The 22,793-nt window shown below is 37.2% G+C and overlaps 1 protein-coding gene across 41 annotated transcripts in view; it reads left to right on the top strand.

Moving 5' to 3' along the window:
• Positions 1–22,793, top strand: part of LMO7 (LIM domain 7) — a 197,460-nt gene that overhangs the window by 110,355 nt on the left and 64,312 nt on the right. Inside the window, exon 1 of one of the 41 annotated variants that reach the window (XM_072782734.1) lies at positions 15,106–15,303. The exons of the other annotated variants lie outside the window; for them this stretch is intronic. Coding sequence (XP_072638835.1) covers positions 15,281–15,303 — 23 coding nt within the window. The 5' untranslated portion in view covers positions 15,106–15,280. Of the gene's footprint in view, positions 1–15,105; positions 15,304–22,793 lie in introns of those variants that run through there. 41 annotated transcript variants of the gene reach the window in all.

The raw sequence follows: 22,793 nt of genomic DNA, 5'->3' as shown, positions 1-22,793 counted from the left end.
TATCTTACCTAAATGTCAGATTCCCAGAAGCCACTCTTAGCAGTCAAAATATTATTAAGCCCTGCCCTTGGGGTTCACATTATAATTAAGGAAGTGTCCCCAAGAGTTCACAGAGTACATTGTTTTGAGATAAATGCACAGGCTTCTCTGAGTATATAGAGATGAACAGTCATTTCAACCTTTTAATCAGGAAAACACTTCCAATGGGAAGTGACACTGATTTCTCATCTGGGCTTTGAAAGCTCTTTTGCTTTCATCTGCATCTAATTTTTCCCTGGATTTGCGACTATTTGAGGACAGGGACAATTACATTATTCCCTTATTTCCTTAGTTCCTGACACCTTAAGTGTCAAGTGTTTATTTGAAGATTGTATTTTAGTTAATTTTGACTTCCTGGACATTTTAAAGCCAGGCTTTGAAGATGGAAACTTATTTTTTTTTCTTTTCAAGTTTTCCTGTCTCTCAAAATTGGGAGGCAGATATGGCAAAGCAGCCATTGATCTTTTGGTTTCAATTGCCTTTTACTCATCATTCCAGAATAATATGTGGCATATTGCAAAGTAATCTAAAAGTAATACAATTTAAAAGAAAAATGTGTATTTACCTCAGTGTGTAATGCACTAAAATGGGAGCTTTGGACCATGTGCCTTTCAGAGTAGTCGGTGGAAGTCTTTATTTTTATGCTAATGTGCAAATGATGATCATTAATGTTTAATGGACATTTGAAGGATCTTCTGAGCTTATATGAAGTTTAAGAAAATTTTTATGTTTTCATATGATTACAAGTCACTTCATTTTGTGAGATAAATCTAAATATATGCTTTAGGCTTTTGGGTGGAAAAATACATTGGTTATATAGGTAGTTGGAGTAGCCTATAGAAGTTCAAGGGCAAGAAATTAAAAAAATTTAAAAGCAGGGACCAATGTTGGAAGTCACTTCTTAGAAGGACTCCTAAAATTACTTCAAGAAATGTTGTCAACAAGTTTATAGTAAGCCTCATTCCTTTGAAGTCAAGCTACCTGCCTTGATACCGCTTTGGCTAGCATTAAACACCAAGGCCAATAAGAAAAAAGTAAAAAATTACCTTTGACTTTGATACGATTACTTTGACTATGATATAACCATTTGAAGAATATGAGCATGAAGAAACTTGAAAATTTCTTAACATTTCATTTGAACTCTTTCTACTACACTTCAGGCTACATTTCTGTCACTATCCCCCACGATGGAACACAAAGTTCAATCAATGTGCATCGGTTGTCATGAACAGATAAGCATCTAGGATGAGAGCAGGGATTTAAGTGTCCCTTGACAAGGGTTTAGTGCCATCCCATTTGGTCACTTAGTAGCTGTATGACCTTAGGTTATTCTTCCTCCCTGTGATGACTTTGTTTCTCAGTGAACAAGAGAGAAATCACTGCTGCTTTCTTGGAGCTTAGCAAGTAACCCCTATTTGGGGGATATCCCTACCTCACAAAGATGATGTAATGACTACAAAGCCAGGTATGTAAAGTGTTAAGTGGCATATAGTCCTGCTCAATAAATGGTGTTGGATTATAATTGTAATCATTTTCATAATTTGGCTCTCTCTTCTTGACCTTATGAAGATACATGTCCCCTGCAGAAGAACATGGAGGGAAAAAAATCTGGTCCCTGAATCCTTAAATTGTGACAATTAAGCTATAGGCTTTTTTTTTTTTTAATTTTTTTTTTAATGAGAAGTTAGGCCTTTTTGATGTAATCCCTTCTTTTGACTGGGAATAGATATTAAAACAGGTATATTTTTCTGACATTTTATTTTATTTTATTTTATTTTATTTTATTTTATTTTATTTTTTAATTTATTTTTTATTGGTGTTCAATTTACCAACATACAGAATAACGCCCAGTGCCCGTCACCCATTCACTCCCACCCCCCGCCCTCCTCCCCTTCCACCACCCCTACTTCGTTTCCCAGAGTTAGCAGTCTTTACGTTCTGTCTCCCTTTCTGATATTTCCCACACATTTCTTCTCCCTTCCCTTATATTCCCTTTCACTATTATTTATATTCCCCAAATGAATGAGAACATATAATGTTTGTCCTTCTCCGACTGACTGACTTCACTCAGCATAATACCCTCCAGTTCCATCCACGTTGAAGCAAATGGTGGGTATTTGTCGTTTCTAATGGCTGAGGAATATTCCATTGTATACATAGACCACATCTTCTTTATCCATTCATCTTTTGTTGGACACCGAGGCTCCGTCCACAGTTTGACTATTGTGGACATTGCTGCTAGAAACATCGGGGTGCAGGTGTCCCTGCGTTTCATTGCATCTGTATCTTTGGGGTAAATCCCCAACAGTGCAATTGCTGGGTCGTAGGGCAGGTCTATTTTTAACTCTTTGAGGAACCTCCACACAGTTTTCCAGAGTGGCTGCACCAGTTCACATTCCCACCAACAGTGTAAGAGGGTTCCCTTTTCTCCGCATCCTCTCCAACATTTGTGGTTTCCTGCCTTGTTAATGTTCCCCATTCTCACTGGTGTGAGGTGGTATCTCATTGTGGTTTTGATTGGTATTTCCCTGATGGCAAGTGATGCAGAGCATTTTCTCATGTGCATGTTGGCCATGTCTATGTCTTCCTCTGTGAGATTTCTCTTCATGTCTTTTGCCCATTTCATGATTGGATTGTTTGTTTCTTTGGTGTTGAGTTTAATAAGTTCTTTATAGATCTTGGAAACTAGCCCTTTATCTGATATGCCATTTGCAAATATCTTCTCCCATTCTGTAGGTTGTCTTTTAGTGTTGTTGACTGTATCCTTTGCTGTGCAAAAGCTTCTTATCTTGATGAAGTCCCAATAGTTCATTTTTGCTTTTGTTTCTTTTGCCTTCGTGGATGTATCTTGCAAGAAGTTACTGTGGCTGAGTTCAAAAAGGGTGTTGCCTGTATTCTCCTCTAGGATTTTGATGGAATCTTGTCTCACATTTAGATCTTTCATCCATTTTGAGTTTATCTTTGTGTATGGTGAAAGAGAGTGGTCTAGTTTCATTCTTCTGCATGTGGATGTCCAGTTTTCCCAGCACCATTTATTGAAGAGACTGTCTTTCTTCCAATGGATAGTCTTTCCTCCTTTATCGAATATTAGTTGACCATAAAGTTCAGGGTCCACTTCTGGGTTCTCTATTCTGTTCCATTGATCTATGTGTCTGTTTTTGTGCCAGTACCACACTGTCTTGATGACCACAGCTTTGTAGTACAACCTGAAATCTGGCATTGTGATGCCCCCAGATATGGTTTTCTTTTTTTTTTTTCTGACATTTTATATAATCAGCTTTTTACAGTTTATTTGGTTAGACTAGCAAACCTGGAAACCAGAGAACAGATAGCCAAGTTATTTGCTTTTGCCCCTATATATGAAGGTCCAAAAACAATTCTTTTTTCTTTGAGAGTAAGAGAGAGAATGTGTGAGTGAGTTGGTGCAGGTGGGGAGTGTGGGGGGGAAAAGAGTCTTAAGCAGGCTCCATGCCCCTTTCGGGGCTCAATCTCAGGATCCTGAGATCATGGCCTGAGCTGAAATCAAGTGTCAGACATATAACTGACTGAGACACCCAGGCATCCTGGGACCAAAAACAGTTCTAGTACCTTTTATGAGAACTCAACTTTTTGTATAGTTTCAGAATTGTAAATGTTAGTTTGGTTTGCATTTTTTAAAAAAGTTTTGTTTCTATATTTTAGAAACAAAAACTTACATAAAACCAGAATCAATCTGTACATTAATCCAAATAAAAAATTTATCATTTTACTTTTATCCCATTTTTTCTCCTTAATTTCCAAGAAAAGTCTGTCATTTTGGCCATGAGGAGAGGAAGTTATCCTTTGGATAGGCAAAACAAGACACTTTTGTAGGGCTTATGAATTTTTTTTAAAAGGTGTTTGTAATCTCTAGGGAACTCAAATGCATACTCCAGCCATGTTTTCCATCAGACAGAAAACTTAGCTGCTTCTTTGGGGCGTCTTCCATTTGTTTTGTCCATCAAAAGGCTGCTACACTAACAGCATAACGTTTTGATTATAATATCGAAAGTATTTGTGGTTTTTACCCTAGACACTAAAAAAAAAAAAAATCATTAATAGCAATAGGCACTATTTGGGAGGTCAAAAATCTTGCTGCTGCTTACTTCCAGTTGTATATAATGGGGAAAAAAATCAAGAAACTAGGAAGCATACTTTTATGTTAATGCTCCTTGATAATAACGTTATTTTTTTTTAATTTTTAAAAAGAGCTTTGTTATCAAAAAGGTTAAATTGATTAGGTATTAAGTTACATATTGACCATGTAATGGTTATTTTTGAGTTTAGGTTAATGGAGTAGTAATGTTTTAGGGGTAATTGCCCAGGTATAATTTGAGCAGCAATCCCCAGTGGGGATGACTTAGATGTGACTTAGACATACTTTTTTGAGTATCCCTACTGAGTCACCAGCCCAACTAAACTCTGAGGCAGGGGGATGTGTTCTAACTTTTTCTTAAGAGCTTAGTACCATTGCTTCAGAGACCACTGATCAGATATGCCACATAAACCTAAGAAAATATGTTTCAAAAAGGATTCCTGAAAAGCCTTTCATTTTTAGGAAACAAGGTGTACTTGCCATATAAATTTAACTAACCCACATTAAGTTTAAATGATAGTGTAATAAAATTCCACTCAAGAAACAGATTATAAACATGCTTAGAACATATTTCAGGTAAACCAGTTTTTCTTAAGCTGAGGAGGAAAAGTAGAGGGAGGATCTTGGTGGCTTGAGAGAAGGAGCAGCTGGGATTTAACTGCATTAACCACTATCAATTTAACAAGGATTTTTCTCTGTGTGCTTTGAGCAATTTGGGGGAGAAATCTCTAAGTAAATATCAAGTATCACTGTTATTACATTTTGCTATTTCATTACAGTACAATAACATTGGCTCATAGATTTTTTTGAAAATCTGTATTTTCTGTATCTTTTTAGTTGACTGAGATATGGAAATAATCTTCAAAAGAATCAATGTATCTGGATAAACAATTTGGCTGACATGTTACTTGACTCTTGGCTTAATATCAAGAAGAAAAAATGTCTACTAGGTAGTTATCTCATGCTCTGTTTTGTGCATAATAGTATGTATTCACCTATAAAATGTGCAGTAGAGCATATATACACACTAAATAAGAATATATGTAGAAATTGTGTAAATATATGTGAAAATTGCTTCAAAGAATGAGGCATCAGATCCTGGGGGTCTCCAGATCTTTGTTTCTTTTGGTGCTGAATTCATTTTACAAAGGGGCTTGGTCTTTGTCTTGGAGGAGAAAGCGCAACAGTATGACAACTACATATGGGTGTCCAGAGCATGCTGATCCCAGATTATTAAGAAATAGAAGTGTATGTCTTTTTCTCATACTTTTCATTTGCCATTTAATTCTACTTGCAAGAACAAGGCAGGGGAAAAAAATCTCTTTATTGAAGACTGTGACATCCACAGACGTAAGCCTTGGGCTGCTGGAGCCAGAGATGGCTGCTCTAGGGATACTAGAAGCCTCACTGACCTGTTGGGCTGATGGGGTGGGGGCGGTGGGTGAGTCCTAGCCTGGGGGTATTGCATCCTCTCACTTGTAGACCTTTTATCTTGTGGCTTGTCAACCACATCCATTAAATATTTAATATTCACCGTGTACAGATCCTGAATCCTGGGTATGTACAAATAAATCTTACTCCTTTCCATCCCAAACTTAAGACCAAAAGTGGAAAAGATGAAATGTATTCTGAAGTCTTAATGTTTGCTTTTGTGTCTCAAGGAACACCTGACATGATTTACAGTTGGCAAGTCTTAGGGAATCCTGGGTTTGGAGGGATGAAGTAGGTAAGAAAATCATTGTGCTAGAGTATCCAAAGTATCTCAAATACTCAATTAGGTTTAGACAAACTGGATAAAAGCTCTCAGGCACTGCCATTACATTAATCATCTCTAACCTAGTAACAGCCCAGCCAGGTATTACCATTTTGCTTCTGCTTTGCTTCCAGTGGGTAAAGTGAAATGAGTCAGAAGAGTAACTTGTTTAGCTATGTAACCTTGGGCAAATAGCAGAGCTGGAATTTAAATTCAGGGGGTGTCTTAGCCTACTTAGCTTGTATTCCTCCTACTATTTTATCAAAACAAACTTCAACAGCCTTAAAAAAATGCTATTATTTCTAGTCCTATCTGACTGAAATCATTTTTAGTTATTTTTTTAACTAGGCCAGCTATACCCAAACTGGATTTGCATATATGATATGGTATTACCTCATTTGATCCATGGCAAGTATCTTTGTATTATGATTTGATTTTTTTCCCCTGGTTTGTGAGCCATGTAATTTCAAATAGATGTAATACTATAATATGCCATCATATTTAAGATCAGTAATAAGACCTCCTAATTTTAGAAGTATTAAATGAGCCATATGTGTGCCTTAGAAAAGAAGAAATGTGTTACATGTATGGTCTTAACACTGGTTAGTTGAAAAACAGTGCGGTATTTGAATTTTACTGATATGTGCACACAAAGGGCTTTATAAGTTTTATGACTGTCACACAGACATTTGTGAATGTTTAGTTGTATTTGCCGTGATAATGGAACATTCTTTTTAGAGCTATGGATTGTGAAACCTTACTAATCTAAATTGCTCAAGATCATGCTACCACACTTTGACCTTTATAGCACTGGTATGGAAAATACCTTTTAAAATAGAATGAGTAAATAATTTAGAATAGTTTCTTACCAGTTTTTAATGCTCTATTTTGCTTATTAAAACAAAACTAAATTCTCACTCTTCTTAATTCTAACATTCTTAGCTGGGAATAAGTGCTTACTAAAAATATGTAAAATGGAAAAATATGTGATAGAATATTTTTCTTATAGTTTAGGTCATTGTATATTAAATCTCATAAAAAGCCCTCATGACAATAAATAATTTAATGTCTTGTCTGAAAACTCAAATTGTAAGCAAAAAAATGAATTATAGTCCTGTCACCTAGTGTAATGGATTACAGAAAGACTACTTCATACTTCAGTACATTACCCAAAGTTCTACTATCAGTGTAGCTAGCCATTGGAGGGTTAGAAACAGGTGGTGAGCACAGAGCATCAAGTGTAACAATAAATAGCACAGTCTAATTCCAGTAAGATGAAACTCCTCTCTCATTGCAGAGATGAGTAGGGGATCAGATAATGACTCAGAAAAGCAAAGTCCAAGAAATGATTAAGCACAGGAACACTTGAAAAATTCTTTCACCAAGACTTAGAATAGAGTGATCACTTCTTTTCCTACCAAGTCAGTAGAAGTTATTTCTTGCTAGTTGTTAAAAATAAAGCATCAGGAGTAATTGCCTTTCATTAGTAGGAAGAAATATTTATTAAACTCTTATTTTATGAATGTGATATTTTAGACTACCAAACACAGATGAAACTAATAATAACCTAAGATATGGATATGAGAGAAGAATACAAGGATAATTTTCCTTTTAAATAACTGGTGGGATGGGTTGGATACAATAATAGAAAACACTTGATTTTTAAGGCTGGTAATATGTAAAGAGGAAAAGTACTGTTTATGAGAGAGGAGGTGGAAGAGAGTAGAAAGAAAATAACATTTGAATGTTTTAGTTAATGCCTTGTGTAATTTTTTTTATTTTTATTTATTTACGATAGTTACACACACACACACACACACACACACACACACACAGGCAGAGAGACACAGGCAGAGGGAGAAGCAGGCTCCATGTACCAGGAGCCCAATATGGGACTCGATCCCAGGTCTCCAGGATCGCGCCCTGAGCCAAAGACAGCCGCTAAACTGCTGTGCCACCCAGGGATCCCTGCCTTGTGTAATCTTATAACCGCTTTGTAAGATAGGGTAGTTGCCTGTTTTTACAGATATGGAAACTGAGAAGTTCAGTGGCTTACTCAAGGTCATATGCTTAATTCAAGTGGAAACTCTCATTACATGTCCTAACCCAATGTTCTTTCCAATATAATATTCTGCCTCTAAAGTATGCCTTAAAGAAATATATAAAGATTGAATAAAGGACCTTTTAAAAAATGTGTTCATATGTATTTGTCATATATGTCCTCTAGGAAGTTGGTTGGGTAGGAAGGAAGTTTTGGAGTTACTAAAGAATTTTTAGATCCTATGGGTAAGAAATTATGCAGATTTTTTAGAGGTACGGTGCTTTAAACAAGTGCTTCTCAAACTTTGATGTTTATATAAAACACCTTATGATCCAGTTCACATAGAGATTCTGACTTATTAGGTCCAGATCTCTGGCAAGCTCTCGGGTCATAACAATGGGGACCACACTTTGAATAACAAGGATGTCAGCATCAAATGCTGGTGGTCACACACTGAAGTGTAGGTTTACCTGAGGTGCTGGCGGGGAGATAAGGCTTGAGTGTAATCTTAAAGATGAGTAGGATTTGAGTGAGAGGTGGCAGGGAACTGCAAGAAGTATGGCACACTGGTACAAAGTTTTAATCAAACATTTTTCAGGGCCCTTGTATGGAAAGCAATGAGTAAAGTTACACATGATCTCCACTTCTGGGGCCCTCATTTTTTGGGAAGTGGAGAGTGGGAAGCACAAGGAATGCATTTCCAGGTCAGCAGATTGGAGGCAGGATCAATGATAGGTTGGGCGCATGGAGGCAGGATCAATGATAGGTTGGGCGCAGTTTGAGTGGTGCCTTGAGCAACCTGGCTAGGGGGTTTAAATGTTATCTCCTAGGTAGTGGGATTATTTCCAAAAGCTTTTGAGCTGAAACTTCCAAAGTTAAAAGCAGAGATTGAGAAAGATCAGATAATGAAATAGTACATGAAATGGACTGGCTGAGCACAAGGCTGGAGGTTTGGAGAGAGTTAGGAAATTGTTGCTGTTCCTGGGTGTTTTGATATGGTTGACAACTGCTGAAAGTAGTGGAAATGTAAATGAGAAATGCTCATTTAAAAAGGTGTTTCAAGTAAGACATGATGGGGGTTGATTAGCATGAAGGATCTAGAAGAAACCACTTTTGAGCTTGTGTAACCGCTTGCAGAAATGGGAAAGGCAGCCGACTCTGGGGCAAGGTGGAAGTGAGGTTTCAGCACAGTGCATTGGATGCACGGTAGAGCATCCACACAGAAGTGGAGTTGTCAGGCTATTGTTCAGAAATTATGGCTGGCTATGTCGATTTGAGAGTCCTCTGTGAAGAGTGACCAGGCATCTGTAGGGAAAAGCCCAGCTCTGAGGAAGCGAGGGTGGAGAGGAAGTTTCACTGGCTAAGGACTCCACTTCCTTTCCTTCTCTGCCCCCTCAATCATCTGCGTAAGTGTGCATCTGTTTCTGCCTCCCCTGTTCCATTGACCTATTACCTCACTTTCTGCCTATACTCCATATGGTCTGGATAACTATAGTTTTAACCATTCTTTCTTTCTTTTAAACTCAAATAAAAATTCCCTCTTTTTGTTAAAATTCAACATTGTTTTCTGTAATGCCTTCTGGAAATGTGAGGCCTGATTTCTTAGCCCAGCAATTACTTTGCTTTGGAAAAACCGGCAGTGAGTGTGTCATGCCTCTTGCCCCATTTGGATATTCACATCAGTTTAGAGAATCTAACATCACTGTATGTCCTGGCCTTGGGGTCTGTGAGTTGTGAATGTCACCACTGTTTGTGGTTATTCACAGTATGGCCCACTGTCAGCCATACCTAACTCTATACTCATTTACTCCATGGATTCTCATGCAGAATGAGCAAAAAATTGTTGCTTGCTTTTCTTTCCTCTCCTCCCCTTCTAAATCCAAATAACTTGTTTCTTACCTACAACTATTCAAAAAAGAATACATACAATTTCAGGTACATTGCACTTAAATTCATACAACAAAATGTATTTATCTTCCTGTTACCCCTCCTTGAAAGCTCTACTCCCAAACAACACTGAAAACAAACCCACAAAGTTGACAAAATGATATCCAATTTAGCCTGACACAATTTTGTAACCAAAAACTACTTCCACTTCTATCTGTCAAGGTTGCAAAACAAAAAATACAAAAATCTTTTAAGACATGGGTGCCACCAGGGTATTTGATTCACTCAGTGTATAAATAAATGTATGACCATATGAATGAATGAGTTCAACATGTATTGAGCTCCTGCTATATGCCCAGCACTGTTCTAGGTATTGGGGATTCAGTTTCATAGTGAAGAGGACAAAACCCTGCCATTCTTAGGCGTACGTTCTGATAGAGAAGGCAGGTGATGAAAAACAAAGATAATGTAAGATGGTGATAGGATTATGAAAAAACAAAAAGAGGAGAGAGGGCCTGTCTGGAAGGTTCTTTTGGACACAATATTCTAAGCATATGTTGAGATAAAAATTCACATCCAGTAGATTTCAGAGCACTAATAAAACTGAAATTAATGTTTTATTTTAACAGTATCATAAATAGTTTTGGTATAATTATCTCTTAAGAAAAGTTCACTGAATTGAAGCTTTAGTGTGCTTTAAGAATCAGATAGGAGTACACCTGAAACTAGTGTAATATCATGTGTCAGTTGTACTCAAATAATTCTTTTTTAAATCAGAAAGGCACACTAATTTTTGAAGGTTGGGGTCCATATGTGTGTGTATGACTCCTGTCCTCCTCAGCACCTGTACTCTCAACTTGGCAGACTGCTGGCTAGCACTGATCAGATGGTTAGATGCTTATGATATGGATTATGCTTATGGATTTTCCTCAAGAGATTTGTTGTCCATTGCTCTCCTCACATATTATGTGTATATACTTGAACTGTGCATTCAATCATGAACCCACCATGGCTGCTGGTTTACCATGTGAATTCCAAGCACACCCACAGACTTTCAAGGCATTTTGCCTTCTGATCACGTTTTGGTTATCTACCTGCATTCATCTCCCTTCCACATAAGCTTTGTCACTTAGGCCATCTTCCTCTCTTTTGCTTTTCCTAGACAGCCATTCTTAGAGTCCAGGCCATCTTGTCACATCCATGAAGCCCACCCTCACTAGGAGAAGAAGCCAGACAGTTACTAGTCCCAGTTCAGCCAATACTGCCCATGTGGGCATTGGCCAATTCCCAGGCATTGGCCAATTCCCAGACCTCTTTATCCTTTGATTTCTTTATCTGTAAAATGAGGGAAAACACTAATACTTGCTGCATAGGGACCATTGTAAGGATTAAATGAGTTATTACAGGTAATGAACTTAGATGCCTGACATATAATAGTCACTTTATGTTAGCTATTCAATTATTAATTACTACTGATACTTTTTTATGGTGAAATCTTAGACTGCTCTTTGTTCTCTGGATTCCCATGGTTTGTACAATGCACACGATAACCTTATTCTTTCTTTCATATTTTTACTTGTATGGTTAACACTAAACTCTAGTATATCTAGAGCTAGGTGGAATTAAAAAACACTGGGTAAATGACGATATAGTAGATAAGAGTGTGCACACTGGCAGGCAAAAAGAATTCTTAGGGTTGGATCTTACACTTAAATGTGAGAGGAGCTGAGTTGCTCTTCTGTTTTGACTCTTAGATATGGCTTAATTTATAAATTTCCTAATGGTAATATTGTGGTTACAAATACTTAGCATGAGATCTCCCCTCTTGACTAAATTGTAAGGGCACAATACAGTGTTAACTATAGGCAGAATGATCACCTGATCAGACCAGATCACCAGAACTTATTTATCTTGTATAACTGAAACTATATGCCTGCTAAACAGCAATACGTCTTTCCCCCTCCTCCAGTGTGTGGTAACTATCATTACACTATCTGTTTCTGTGAGTTTGAATATTTTGGATACCTCATGTAAATAGAATCATTCAGTGTTTGTCCTTTAGTGACTAGCTTATTTCACTTAGTGTAGTATCCTCTAGTTTCATCCATATTGTATTTGAAGATGGCCAGGATCTCCACTTCTGGATATATATCCAAAACGATTGAAATCAGGATCTCAGAGAGCTAACTGTACTCCCAGGTTCATTGCAGCATTATTCACAACAGCCAAAATATGGAAACAACCCCTATGTCCATTGATGGATGAGTGGAGAAAGAAAATGTGGTACAATATCTACAATGGAGTATTATTTAGTCTCATAGTATTCTTAATTTTGTATGTTCACCTCAGTTAAAATCCTCAGTCTTTGATTCCCTATAGTTTCTTAATAAAGATGCAGATCAAAAATGCTTTGTGGTTAATAGGGTAGCTGAGTCTTAAGAAAGGATTGAAAGGATGAAATTCTTAAGTGTACTAAGCAATTTGATTTTATCCTTGGAAGATTAAGTGAGAAAAAAAAGTAAGGCATTTGTAAGAGGAGAAAGTAGGAGGAGAAACCCTTCCAGAAGAGAGACCTCAGCATGTGTGGAGGGAGGAGGGGTGTAGTAGAGGGACTAGTGTGGTTTCCTTTGCTTGGAGAGAATGATATGACCCAGGGGTATTCCTGAAGACTCTATGCAACATACTGTAATAGGAGAGGAAGGAACTTTCAATACTCTTGCCCTTGTATACAAAATTAAAAAAAAAATTGGTATTTAGAATAAACTAAGAACTCTAAGCCTATTAAATCTAAATCTTAAGGAATTGAAGGCTATAGATCTTATGATCACTCGATGTCCCTCCAATATCTGGATTGCCATAACAATAGTTGTAAACACTGACTTCATTATAACTGATAATATTCAATAGTGTTCTTAGAAAAAGATGAAAGCAAAAATGTGTTTCTGTATCCTAAATGTAAAGTACCTAAAACTATTGAATAGCCCACTAATAATTTACTCTTGTTTTAATCTAGTATATTATTAGGAATGAGTATTTTTACTGTTTCCTTAAAGACTTGCTTATAAATAGACACTTTGTCCTCCTGATTTTAGTGACAGTTGTATTAAAGTATAGAAATGGGCAGAGTATTATTTTACCAGGAAGTTAGTAGTAAATTATCTTGTCTGAAGGTCTAAAGTCTTTTTTTTTTTTTTTGAGGGTCTAAAGTCTTGTTTGAAAAATCAATTCATTCATAAAATGATGAAAATTATGGAATCAGGAAGGACCTATCTTAGGTACACTTTTGAACTTTTAAGTATTCAGCCCCCACTCCCAAATATATTGGTCATGATTCTCTTCCTCCTCCTCCACTCATAAGTAAATAATTTGACAATCTGGTGTTTGAGGTTGGTGTTTTTCTTCTGGTTTATTGAAACTTTAAGAAGAAATTTGGGGTTACATCACTTGAAAGCTTATTTTTTTGTCAGAAGATCGCTTTTCTGGAATGACTTTGATAGCTTACTAATTATCAGTTACTTTGTGATTTTAAAGGCATTTTTAATTTCATTAGAATTAAAAATTTTCAAGGAGATAGATACTCAAAGTTGTCAGCCTTCAAATCTGGAGCACATTACCCCACAATTACAATCAAAGTAATATCTGAGGACATCTATTTATATTAGTTCGGAATGCTTAGTCATGTCATTCAGTTGACAAGTGTCCATTGTCTTTTTTGGACTTACCTAAAAGGCCCTCTAGCCAGACCAGTATGTCTCTACGTCCTTTTTAATTTGCAGTGAGAATTGTTAATTTCAGAAACTGTACTTTTAGTGAATGTTCCTTTGTAAGAGGTAAAAATCAGACTTTCAGAGCTGGAAGGAACTAAAGATTAATATCATTTGATGCAGTTCTTTCACAGAGGAGAAAGTGGCTCAGAAGAAGTCGAGTGGCATTTGCAAGGAGCCCAGTGTATCCTACCCAGCGTGGTAGGATAAGATAGGTATTCTGACTTCAGTCCCACCTCCTGGTTTGGGGTTATTTCCTCTGTGCCTCACTCCCTGCTTCACCAGAGCAGCAAAAGACTTGGACAAGGGTAATATTTCATTTTACATGATGCTAACCTTATTTATTTTGATGACTGGCATTCATATTGGCACTTGATCTACATTTTAATTTATTACCCTATTTTAGATTTAGTAAGCTGAATAACATAAGAGCTAGAATTAAGTTTCAAAGGAAACTATCTGCATGAATCAGCAGACCAGAATATGTTCACGTTATTTCACATTTTACCATGTGAAGAAGGAAGTCTACTAATGGCAGTTTCATTTTTTGTTGTAGCCACCAACCATCATACATTTTTTTTTATTCATGTTTTGCACCTCTTTTCAGCAATTTCTGTTTTCATGTTTTAAATTTGATGGCTTTGTAACTCTATTTACTCATGACTATTTTTATAGAAACTACTTTGGTATTGTAACTTTTTGTGTAGGGTATTCTAATAAAGTGGCCTTGGATTCACGCTCATTTAATCTCTAACCACATTCAGATTAATTATTCCAGTGTTATTTAGTTCAGATTGCCTTAACTGGGGTAAACAAATCAGAGATTAGGCAGTAGGAAAATATGTCTAAGGTAGTTTCTTACTAATGCCTCTTGTTTGTAGATGTAAAATAGCAATGCTTGATATGAGGAAATTATAAGATGAATGCAACAAAAAATAACCCGTGAGAGTCTCCTGACTAGTATTCCTTTAAAGCCAGAAGTGGTTGACTTTTCAGAAAATCACTTCTGTGCTTCTTGCTTCTTGAAACATTCTGTTCTGTGGACCCAATACATGTTTTTTATGTTTAGGTGTTCTTTTCTGGATCCCTTGGAGTGTTGGTGCTTATGGAGTGTTAAGTAATAAACTCAATGACTTTCCCTGTCCTTTAGATCCCTGGACCAAGACCTCCTGAGAGCCAGCTTAGTGTGCAGTGACAGCAACAAATCAAGTGCGTTTTTATGGTGCCCTCTTAAGCATGCCTAAGCACAGTGAAGCATGTGAGCTTTATTCAGTGCATTCTTGAAAATTGTTGGCAGGAGTTCCAGGCTTTTCACTTAATTTTGAGTTTCTCTGTGCTTTTTGTTTTAAATTCTAGTTGGGTGAGTCGAGAGGAATTATGTTTCATTTTAACTTCCTTTTTCAGAGAAGTAGCTAAACTAGTTGAAGCTGTGGTTTCAGTTAAGATGTCATTTTAAGTTTTGTATATTTTTTAGGGCAGTGGCTCTCAACCCTTAGCATGCATCAGGATCACTTGGAGGGCTAGTAAGCCACATTACTGGGTCCCATCCCTGGTTGCTGATTCTGTAGTTATGGAGTAGGACTTGAGATTTTTTTTTTTATTTGCAGTAAGTTCTAAGGTACTGTGGATGCTGCTGGTCTGGAAACCATAGTTTGAGAACTTCTATTGTAGGGACTTAACCAATGGGAACTACTCCAAAGAGAAGGTATGTGAAATAGTTATCTTAAGAATATTTTTACTGGGCAGCGGTTTGGCGCCGCCTGCAGCCCGGGGTGTGGTCCTGGAGACCCGGGATTGAGTCCCACGTCGGGCTCCCTGCATGGAGCCTGCTTCTCTCTCTGTGTTTCTGCCTCTCTCTGTGTCTATGAATAAATAAATAAAATCTTAAAAAAATTTTTTTTACTTAAGTTTATATACTTGACAAAGCCCGTATTATATGAATAATAATTTTAACAAAAAAAGATTAGTCTTCAGAGTTCCTTTGGAGGTGATGCTACAAGTACACAAGTTACATTGACATTAGTAATGCATGCTGGTGGATGAATAATGGTAGGGCTTCATACTCATATGGCTCAATAGTTCATACCTATCTGAGCTATTGGGTCTCTAGAGTGATGGTGTTTTCAGGTAATGGCACTGTCCTGTGGGACTTTACTGGAAATTGACATTTAAGAATTAAATATGTGATAGATTCTCACCATTTTAGGCTGAAGGAATGGCATATTTGGCTCTTTAGTGAGAATTAACAGGTCCTGTTGTGTTAGAGTTTCTTTTTTTTAATATCTTATTCATTTATTCATGATAGACATAGAGATTGAGAGAGAGAGAGAGAGAGAGAGAGAGGCAGAGCCACAGGCAGAGGGAGAAGCAGGCTCCATGCCAGGAGCCTGACGTGGGACTCGATCCCCGGACTCCAGGATCGTGCCCTGGGCCAAAGGCAGGCGCTAAACCACTGAGCCACCCAGGGATCCCCTGTGTTAGAGTTTCTTGACTGAAGTCAGAGTATAGGATGGGATTCAACAGGAAATGGCTGAAAGATGGAAATGGGGCATGTAACTAAAATTAAGTTCAAGATTAAAGCCCAGGCAGCCCTCTAGTTTAATGCGGATGAGAGGGAGTAAATGAATCGTCAAAATGTCCCCTTAAAATGATTCTCAGTACTTGGATAGATTTTTAGAGAGAAGCTGAAGTGTTTGTTTTGGTGTATGTTTTGAATACTGAATCAGAGCTAAACAGCATTCTATCTCTGAATTCATGGCATTCACAGTCTAGTAGAAGACACTGCGGGGGGTGGGTGGTCATCTGTGGTACATCACAGTATAATGGAATGCAGTCTGCTTTGGGTAGATAAGGGGCTCACATGGGAGAGGCCTCTGGGAGAATACAGGAAGTCTTCAGAGGCAGGTGAAATGTGAGCTTAATCTGAGAGAATGAGTAGCTCAAAAGAAGGAGAATATAATCAGGAGACTTCTGGAAAGAGAAAACTTTTTCTTGTCTCCCATGTAGAGCTGGGAGAAATCAGGAATGTTGAGAGAATTCTAAGGATGTTTTGTGGGAAGAATGTTGGGTTTGTGCTGGGGCAAGTCAAGAAATGAAGTAAGAATAAGTGGGCAGAGCATAAATGCAAATGCCACATTGGGATTTTACTCAAGGGAAATAAGCCATAAAAAATAAAATAAGAATGTTAAGGAAGGACACCTAGAGAACATTCCATTTTAGGAAAGTTCTTGAAGTTCCATAAAGGAGGAGAGGAAGGTGTAGAGAAAGGGTGAAAACAGAAAAAGGCCTGAGAAGGAAGAAATGAATATGAGCAATATTAAGGAGCTAAAATTGCTAGGATTTGGTTGGTAGCGAAGTGAGTTTGAAGGGGAGGAAGTTGTTTGGGTTAATTAGGGTTTAGCTTTCTGGCTCTGAAACATAGCCCTTCACAGGGTTGGAAAATATGGAAAAATAAACAGAATTGGGGATTAGATGATACTTGCACTGGAAAATAACTTTTTTTTTTTTTTAAAGATTTTGTTTATTTATTCATGAGAGACACACAGAGAGAGGCAGAGGCAGAGGGAGAAGCAGGCTCCATGCAGGGAACCTGATGTGGGACTCAATCCTGGGTCTCCAGGATCACGCCCTGGGCTGAAGGCAGTGCTAAACCCTGAACCACCTGGGCTGGCCTGGAAAAGAACTTTTTAAATTTTACATTCTGAGCTAATGCTAGTGGGGATGTAAAGGACAGATCTGAGACAAGTTGTCTGGGAAGTACTAGTTGAATTTGGTTTGGACTAAATATGGTGAAGGTAGAGAGGGGGAAGAAGAAAGAGCTCATTAGGTGCCTTAGTCTTAGAAATTTCAAAAAGATATTTGCAAAAATAGTGGGAAAATTGAAGTTGATTGCAGTAAATGCCAACTAGTCTGAAGGATATTGGATTGAATGTATATTGACCTTGAAAGTTAATTGAAAGGCAGGGTTATATTAATCTGAGTTTGAAAGCCAATTATGTTATTCCTTTGAAGCATGTCCATTCTTTCTCAGTGGTTTTTATAGGATGATTGGTGATACTTTGATAATATTATGAAATTTCAAGTGTTATGTGGAAGGCTAAATAGAAAATGGAAAATCTGTCACAGGTGGTATATGTAAATAGAAAAGTTTTACATAATGCATGATGTTGGCTTTCTAATAAAAGACAGGTAGCTTTATACAAATTGCAAGAAAGATAAACCATAAAATATTAAAGACAATTTTTTGGACAATCAATTTCTTAGACTTCATTTATTCTACTTATGAAGTAGATTGGTGTTGGTTTTACTAGTCTTGAGAGGTTTGGAAGATATAGTCACGAAGGAAGAGTAATTCTCCATTATCTCATTCCTTTTTCTTATGTCACCTGTACTTCTTACATGTTTGTAATTTTACTGTAGGACAAATGTCTTTGTGGATTTCCATATGAATTTAGTGACAGTTCAGTTTTGAATAGAGTTTTGTTGACACAAATTATATGCAGATAGTATTATTGTTGATAGTGGTTACTGTGGATGGTTAAAAGGGAGAATAAGGAATAGGTGCCATCAAAAAAATTTTTTTTTTTTAGCTAGATGATAACTTCTATTGCTTTGATTTGGCTTTCAGGCGAGATGGATTTGGGTTTGAATTATAGCTATATAGGAAAACTTATAGAAAGTCATTTAATCTCATTAAGATTTGGTCTCCTATCTGGAAAATGGGAGACCAAATAGAGCCAAATTGAAGGAAGAACTCATATGAAATGCATATAACAATGCTGATGTAGGACTTGTATTAGTTTCCTGTGGCCACTGCTCAGTGACTTAAGCAACATAAATATATTCTCTTATGGTTCTGGAGGTCAAATGTCTAAAATGAGTCTTCAGGGGCTAAAATCAAGGTGTCAGGAGGTCTGGTTCCTTCTTGAGGCTCTAGAGGGAGAATCTGTTGTTTGCCTTCTAGAGGCAGCAGGTGTTCCTTGGCTGTTGGCTGCATCATTCTTTTCTCTGTCTCCACGGTCACATCTCCTTCTCCGATAGCAGTTAAGCCTTTCTCTTCTGCTCTCTTATCAGGACACTTGTGATTACTTTTAGGGCCCAACTTGATAATCCTGGATAATGCCTTGTCTCAAAATCATCAACTTAATCACCTGCAAAATCCTTTTTGTCATGTAAGGTGACATTTGCAGATTCCTGGGATTACAGTGTGAACATTTTGGGGGAAGGGGGTGTTGTTATTCTTGTCTAGGATAGTACTCAAATTATCAATATTGTGAACAAAAAATAAAGAATTGGAGATGGAATATTCGTGTTTAAACTAGGAAAATTTACAATAGTACACTATGAAATATCAGTATACAATATATTTTATATACAGTAGTATTTTAAAGAATGTACCTAACCATTCTGGATTGCATGAAAAATGGGACCTCATATATTATTATGTAATGGCTTAAATAAGGTTTAATTGGAGGACCATCTAAACTGGTCAGATGTTACAGGACATATTTTAATATGACCATGATAGAGAAAATAAGATGATGATTTTTTACTACTTTAAATTTGAAGGATAAGCAAGCTTGAATGCATTTTTCTGGGATAATGAGAACTCTGGGCTCCTAGCTTATTTATACTGAGCTGCAATTCTTTGAGCATTCAGTATATATTTCCTGAGTGTCAGCTACCATGCAGGCCCTGAGTTAGGTCTTGCCCTTGGATATACCAGGATGTTTTTCATTAACTTCTCAGGTGTGTAGTCATTGCATGGCTGTTTGCTTTGCTTACACTTTTGATATCTTTTTCTAGATTGCAGTCATTAAATGACCCTTTCCACTGATTTTCAGCCCATAGGAACCTTGAGTGTGCTTTAAGAGGAGTTAAATTCTTAGATCCTCTAAAACAGTGGTTCTCACTCAACCATGGGCGATTTTGCTCCCCAAGGGACATTGGATAATGTCTGAGGACATTTTTGATTGTCATGGCAAGTATGAGTGGAGTGCTGCTGGTATCAGTGGATAAGGCTAGGAATGCGGTTTAATACCCTACAATGCACAGTATAATTCTCCCACAATGAGGAACTTATCCAGTACAAAATGTTAATGCTGCCAAGGTTGAGAAACCCTCCCTGCTCTAAACTTATATTGCCTCCATGAACCTTTGGATTAGATAAAATTGTGAAAAATTAAGGTTTTTTTCTATCTTGGAATTGCCCCCACAAACATTAGATAAAGAGAAGTGTATTTAGAACAGGCAAAATTTAGGACTAAAATGATAAAATTAGGCTAGGGATTTTTTTTGAGGTTGGAAGGGGTCCTAATTTTTCCCATAGTGGAAATTAAAATTTTGAAACAAGTATAAGTTAGAGGCAAGAGAGAATAATTTACTTCTAAGCAATATGGAGACTTGTGACTGTGTAGGATAAACAAATAGTTTAGTGTGTATTACTTTGACTATGGAATTGTACTATCTGCACACATAGCTCATTTTGCATAAATTACAGCTGAGGAATCAGGATGATAGCTTACTGATAACAGTTTATATACTCTTATGCTTTGCCGCAAAGAATGTTCATGTGTATCAGAAAGGAAAGAAGTTTTTACATGCTAGGCACTTTAAATATATCTCAATTGGGGCGCCTGGGTGACTTAGGCAATTTAAGTCCCAACTCTTGATTTTGGCTCAGGTCATGATCTTAGGACCTTGAGATTGAGTCCACTGAGTCAGGCTCCATGCTCACTGGGGAGTCTGCCTCTCTTACTCCCTCCCCCCCTCCCCTCACTTATGTGCATGCTCTCTCTCTCAAGTAAATAAATATGTGTGTGTGTGTGTGTGTGTGTGTATGTGTATATATATATATATATATGTATGTATGTATATATATATATATATCTTAATTTTCATGAACCTAAAGGTAGATACAGCTTTATTTTAATATAAGAACATGTGCCTTCAGGAAACCAAAAGATTTTCCCATTTCATCTTATTTGTGTTTAACTTATAATCTTACTTATTTATAGTTGATAAGTACATGTCTTACAGAAACTGGCTTAGCAGGGGTGAAGTACAGGAAATCTGTACCTTGCAGTTGTTCTTTCACTCTGAGAATTATCATGATGCATTTCATTTACTTATAAGTCTTCTAGAAAGTGCTTTGGTAGTTTTTCCTATGTGGAATCTCATAATGAGCTAAACTTTTGCCAAAAAGATAGTAATGGGGAAATTCTGACATTGTCTCTGGGAGACAGATTTACACAGGATATGGTAATTGCCATAGATAGGTTTTGAGTCAACACTTCGAGCGAATATTGAGAGACCTATTTCAGGATAACATAGAGGCAATTGTTTTTTCAGAATTAAAAAAGGTAAATTATTTAAAAAATATATGATGATGGGAAGTGTGTACTAATACCTAACATGGTCTTAGTCTATGGATTATAGTCAATGGAAAGTATGGATCACATGAAGTCTTAATAGTTTTATGACTCTGGGAAAGTTTTAAGCTTTTGGAGTCCCAGTAATCATTTGATGGTTGTGGGGATTAAAGGAGATAATGTATAATAGTCAATGTCATGATTAATATGAAGTGCTTAATAAAGATAATTATTTTAATATACATTATATAATGAAGCATAAAGTAAGCTTAAAACAGAGCACAATTGCAAAATACTTCATAATAACAGTGTCCCTGGGGCGCCTGGGTGGCTCAGTAGTTGAGTGTTTGCCTTTGGCTCAGAGTGTGATCCCAGGGTCCTGGGGTTGAGTCCCGGATTGGACTCCCCACAGGGAGCCTGCTTCTCCCCCTGCCTATGTCTCTGCCTTTCTGTCTCTCATGAATAAATTTTAAGATCTTAATAACAGTTGGGCCAAAAAACATGGAAAAAATTTTTGAAATTTAAGTAAAATGGATCTCTTGTTGCAGGACTTCTTAGAACTTTAATTTGTTGTTGTGTATATTTGAGAAGAAAAGGTAGAACACCTGGGAAAAATTTTCTACCTTAAATCCTATTAAAATTTTGCTATCTTCTCATGTTTCATGATACACAGTTTGAGAGACACTGACTCTGAAAGTACCTCATCTAGCACATTCCAGTATCATGGTACTAAAAGATTTATGCTTATAGTTGATTTTCATATTGCCATTGAGCATGGGTTTGAGCATTTAGAAGGATACCTGAGATAGGTAGTTCAGTATTCTCCTAAATTGTACTTTTAAGACAAGAATTTTTTTTTTTTAAGATTTTATTTATTTATTCATGAGATACAGAGAGAGAGAGACAGACAGACAGAAGCAGAGGGAGAAGCAGACTCCATGCAGGGAGCCCGACATGGGACTCAATCCTGGGACTCCAGGATCACACCCTGGGCTGAAGGCAGGCAACAAACCGCTGAGCCACCCAGGGATCCCCACAAGAATGGTTTTGACAAGATTTTTGTTGACAATTCATTATTTTCCCTCCTTTGAGGAGAAGCAACTAGCAATTTAGTCATTGTGTATATGCATGTAGGATATTACACAGTTTAAAAATGATCCAATAGTAGTTCCTCAGCTCTTCTCTCAACAGCATTTTTTGACCCTTTTGGTTTCTCTTCCTTCTTCCCTTACCCCTGGCATGCCACTCTTCCCATCACAGGAGATGGTCCTCTGTCAACTTTGCTGGTTTCTCCTCTACTTATTAACCCTTACGTGTTGGGTTTTCCGGAGCTCAGTCCCTAGACTTCTCTACCCTTATTTTCTAGGTGATACTATTTTAGCCTTGTGACCTTACATTTCATCTCTATGCAGACAGTTCTGCAGATTATATATCCAACCTAGATTCCTAGCTTGAACATCTTGTGTGTCTAATTACCAATTAATCCCCATTTCTACTTTGTAAAGTGTCTCAAACTTAACATGTCTGAAACCAAAACCCACTATTTTCATTACTGCTGCTACCTGGCATTGTTACCTATAGAAGGAAATATGGGTAAGTCCCTAATTGACATCTTCTCTAGCCTCTCCCCAATATATTTGATATAGTTGAATGTGTAATTCCATTTAGTACACTGCCTACATAGTGGGTACTCCATCCTGCATTGAAAATTGACCATTTCTGGTTTGCAGTCTAATGGAGAATATATGTGTGTAAGTCTCCAGTGTGAAATCATTTGTATGTGACAGCAAACACTGCATAAAGTAGAAGAGAATTACAAAGAATA

This window comes from Canis lupus, chromosome 17 (genome assembly GCF_048164855.1).
Source record: "Canis lupus baileyi chromosome 17, mCanLup2.hap1, whole genome shotgun sequence".
NCBI classification, from domain to species: Eukaryota; Metazoa; Chordata; class Mammalia; order Carnivora; family Canidae; genus Canis; species Canis lupus.
Note: the sequence above shows the minus strand (reverse complement) of the source record. Positions and strands in the feature narration are given on the sequence as shown.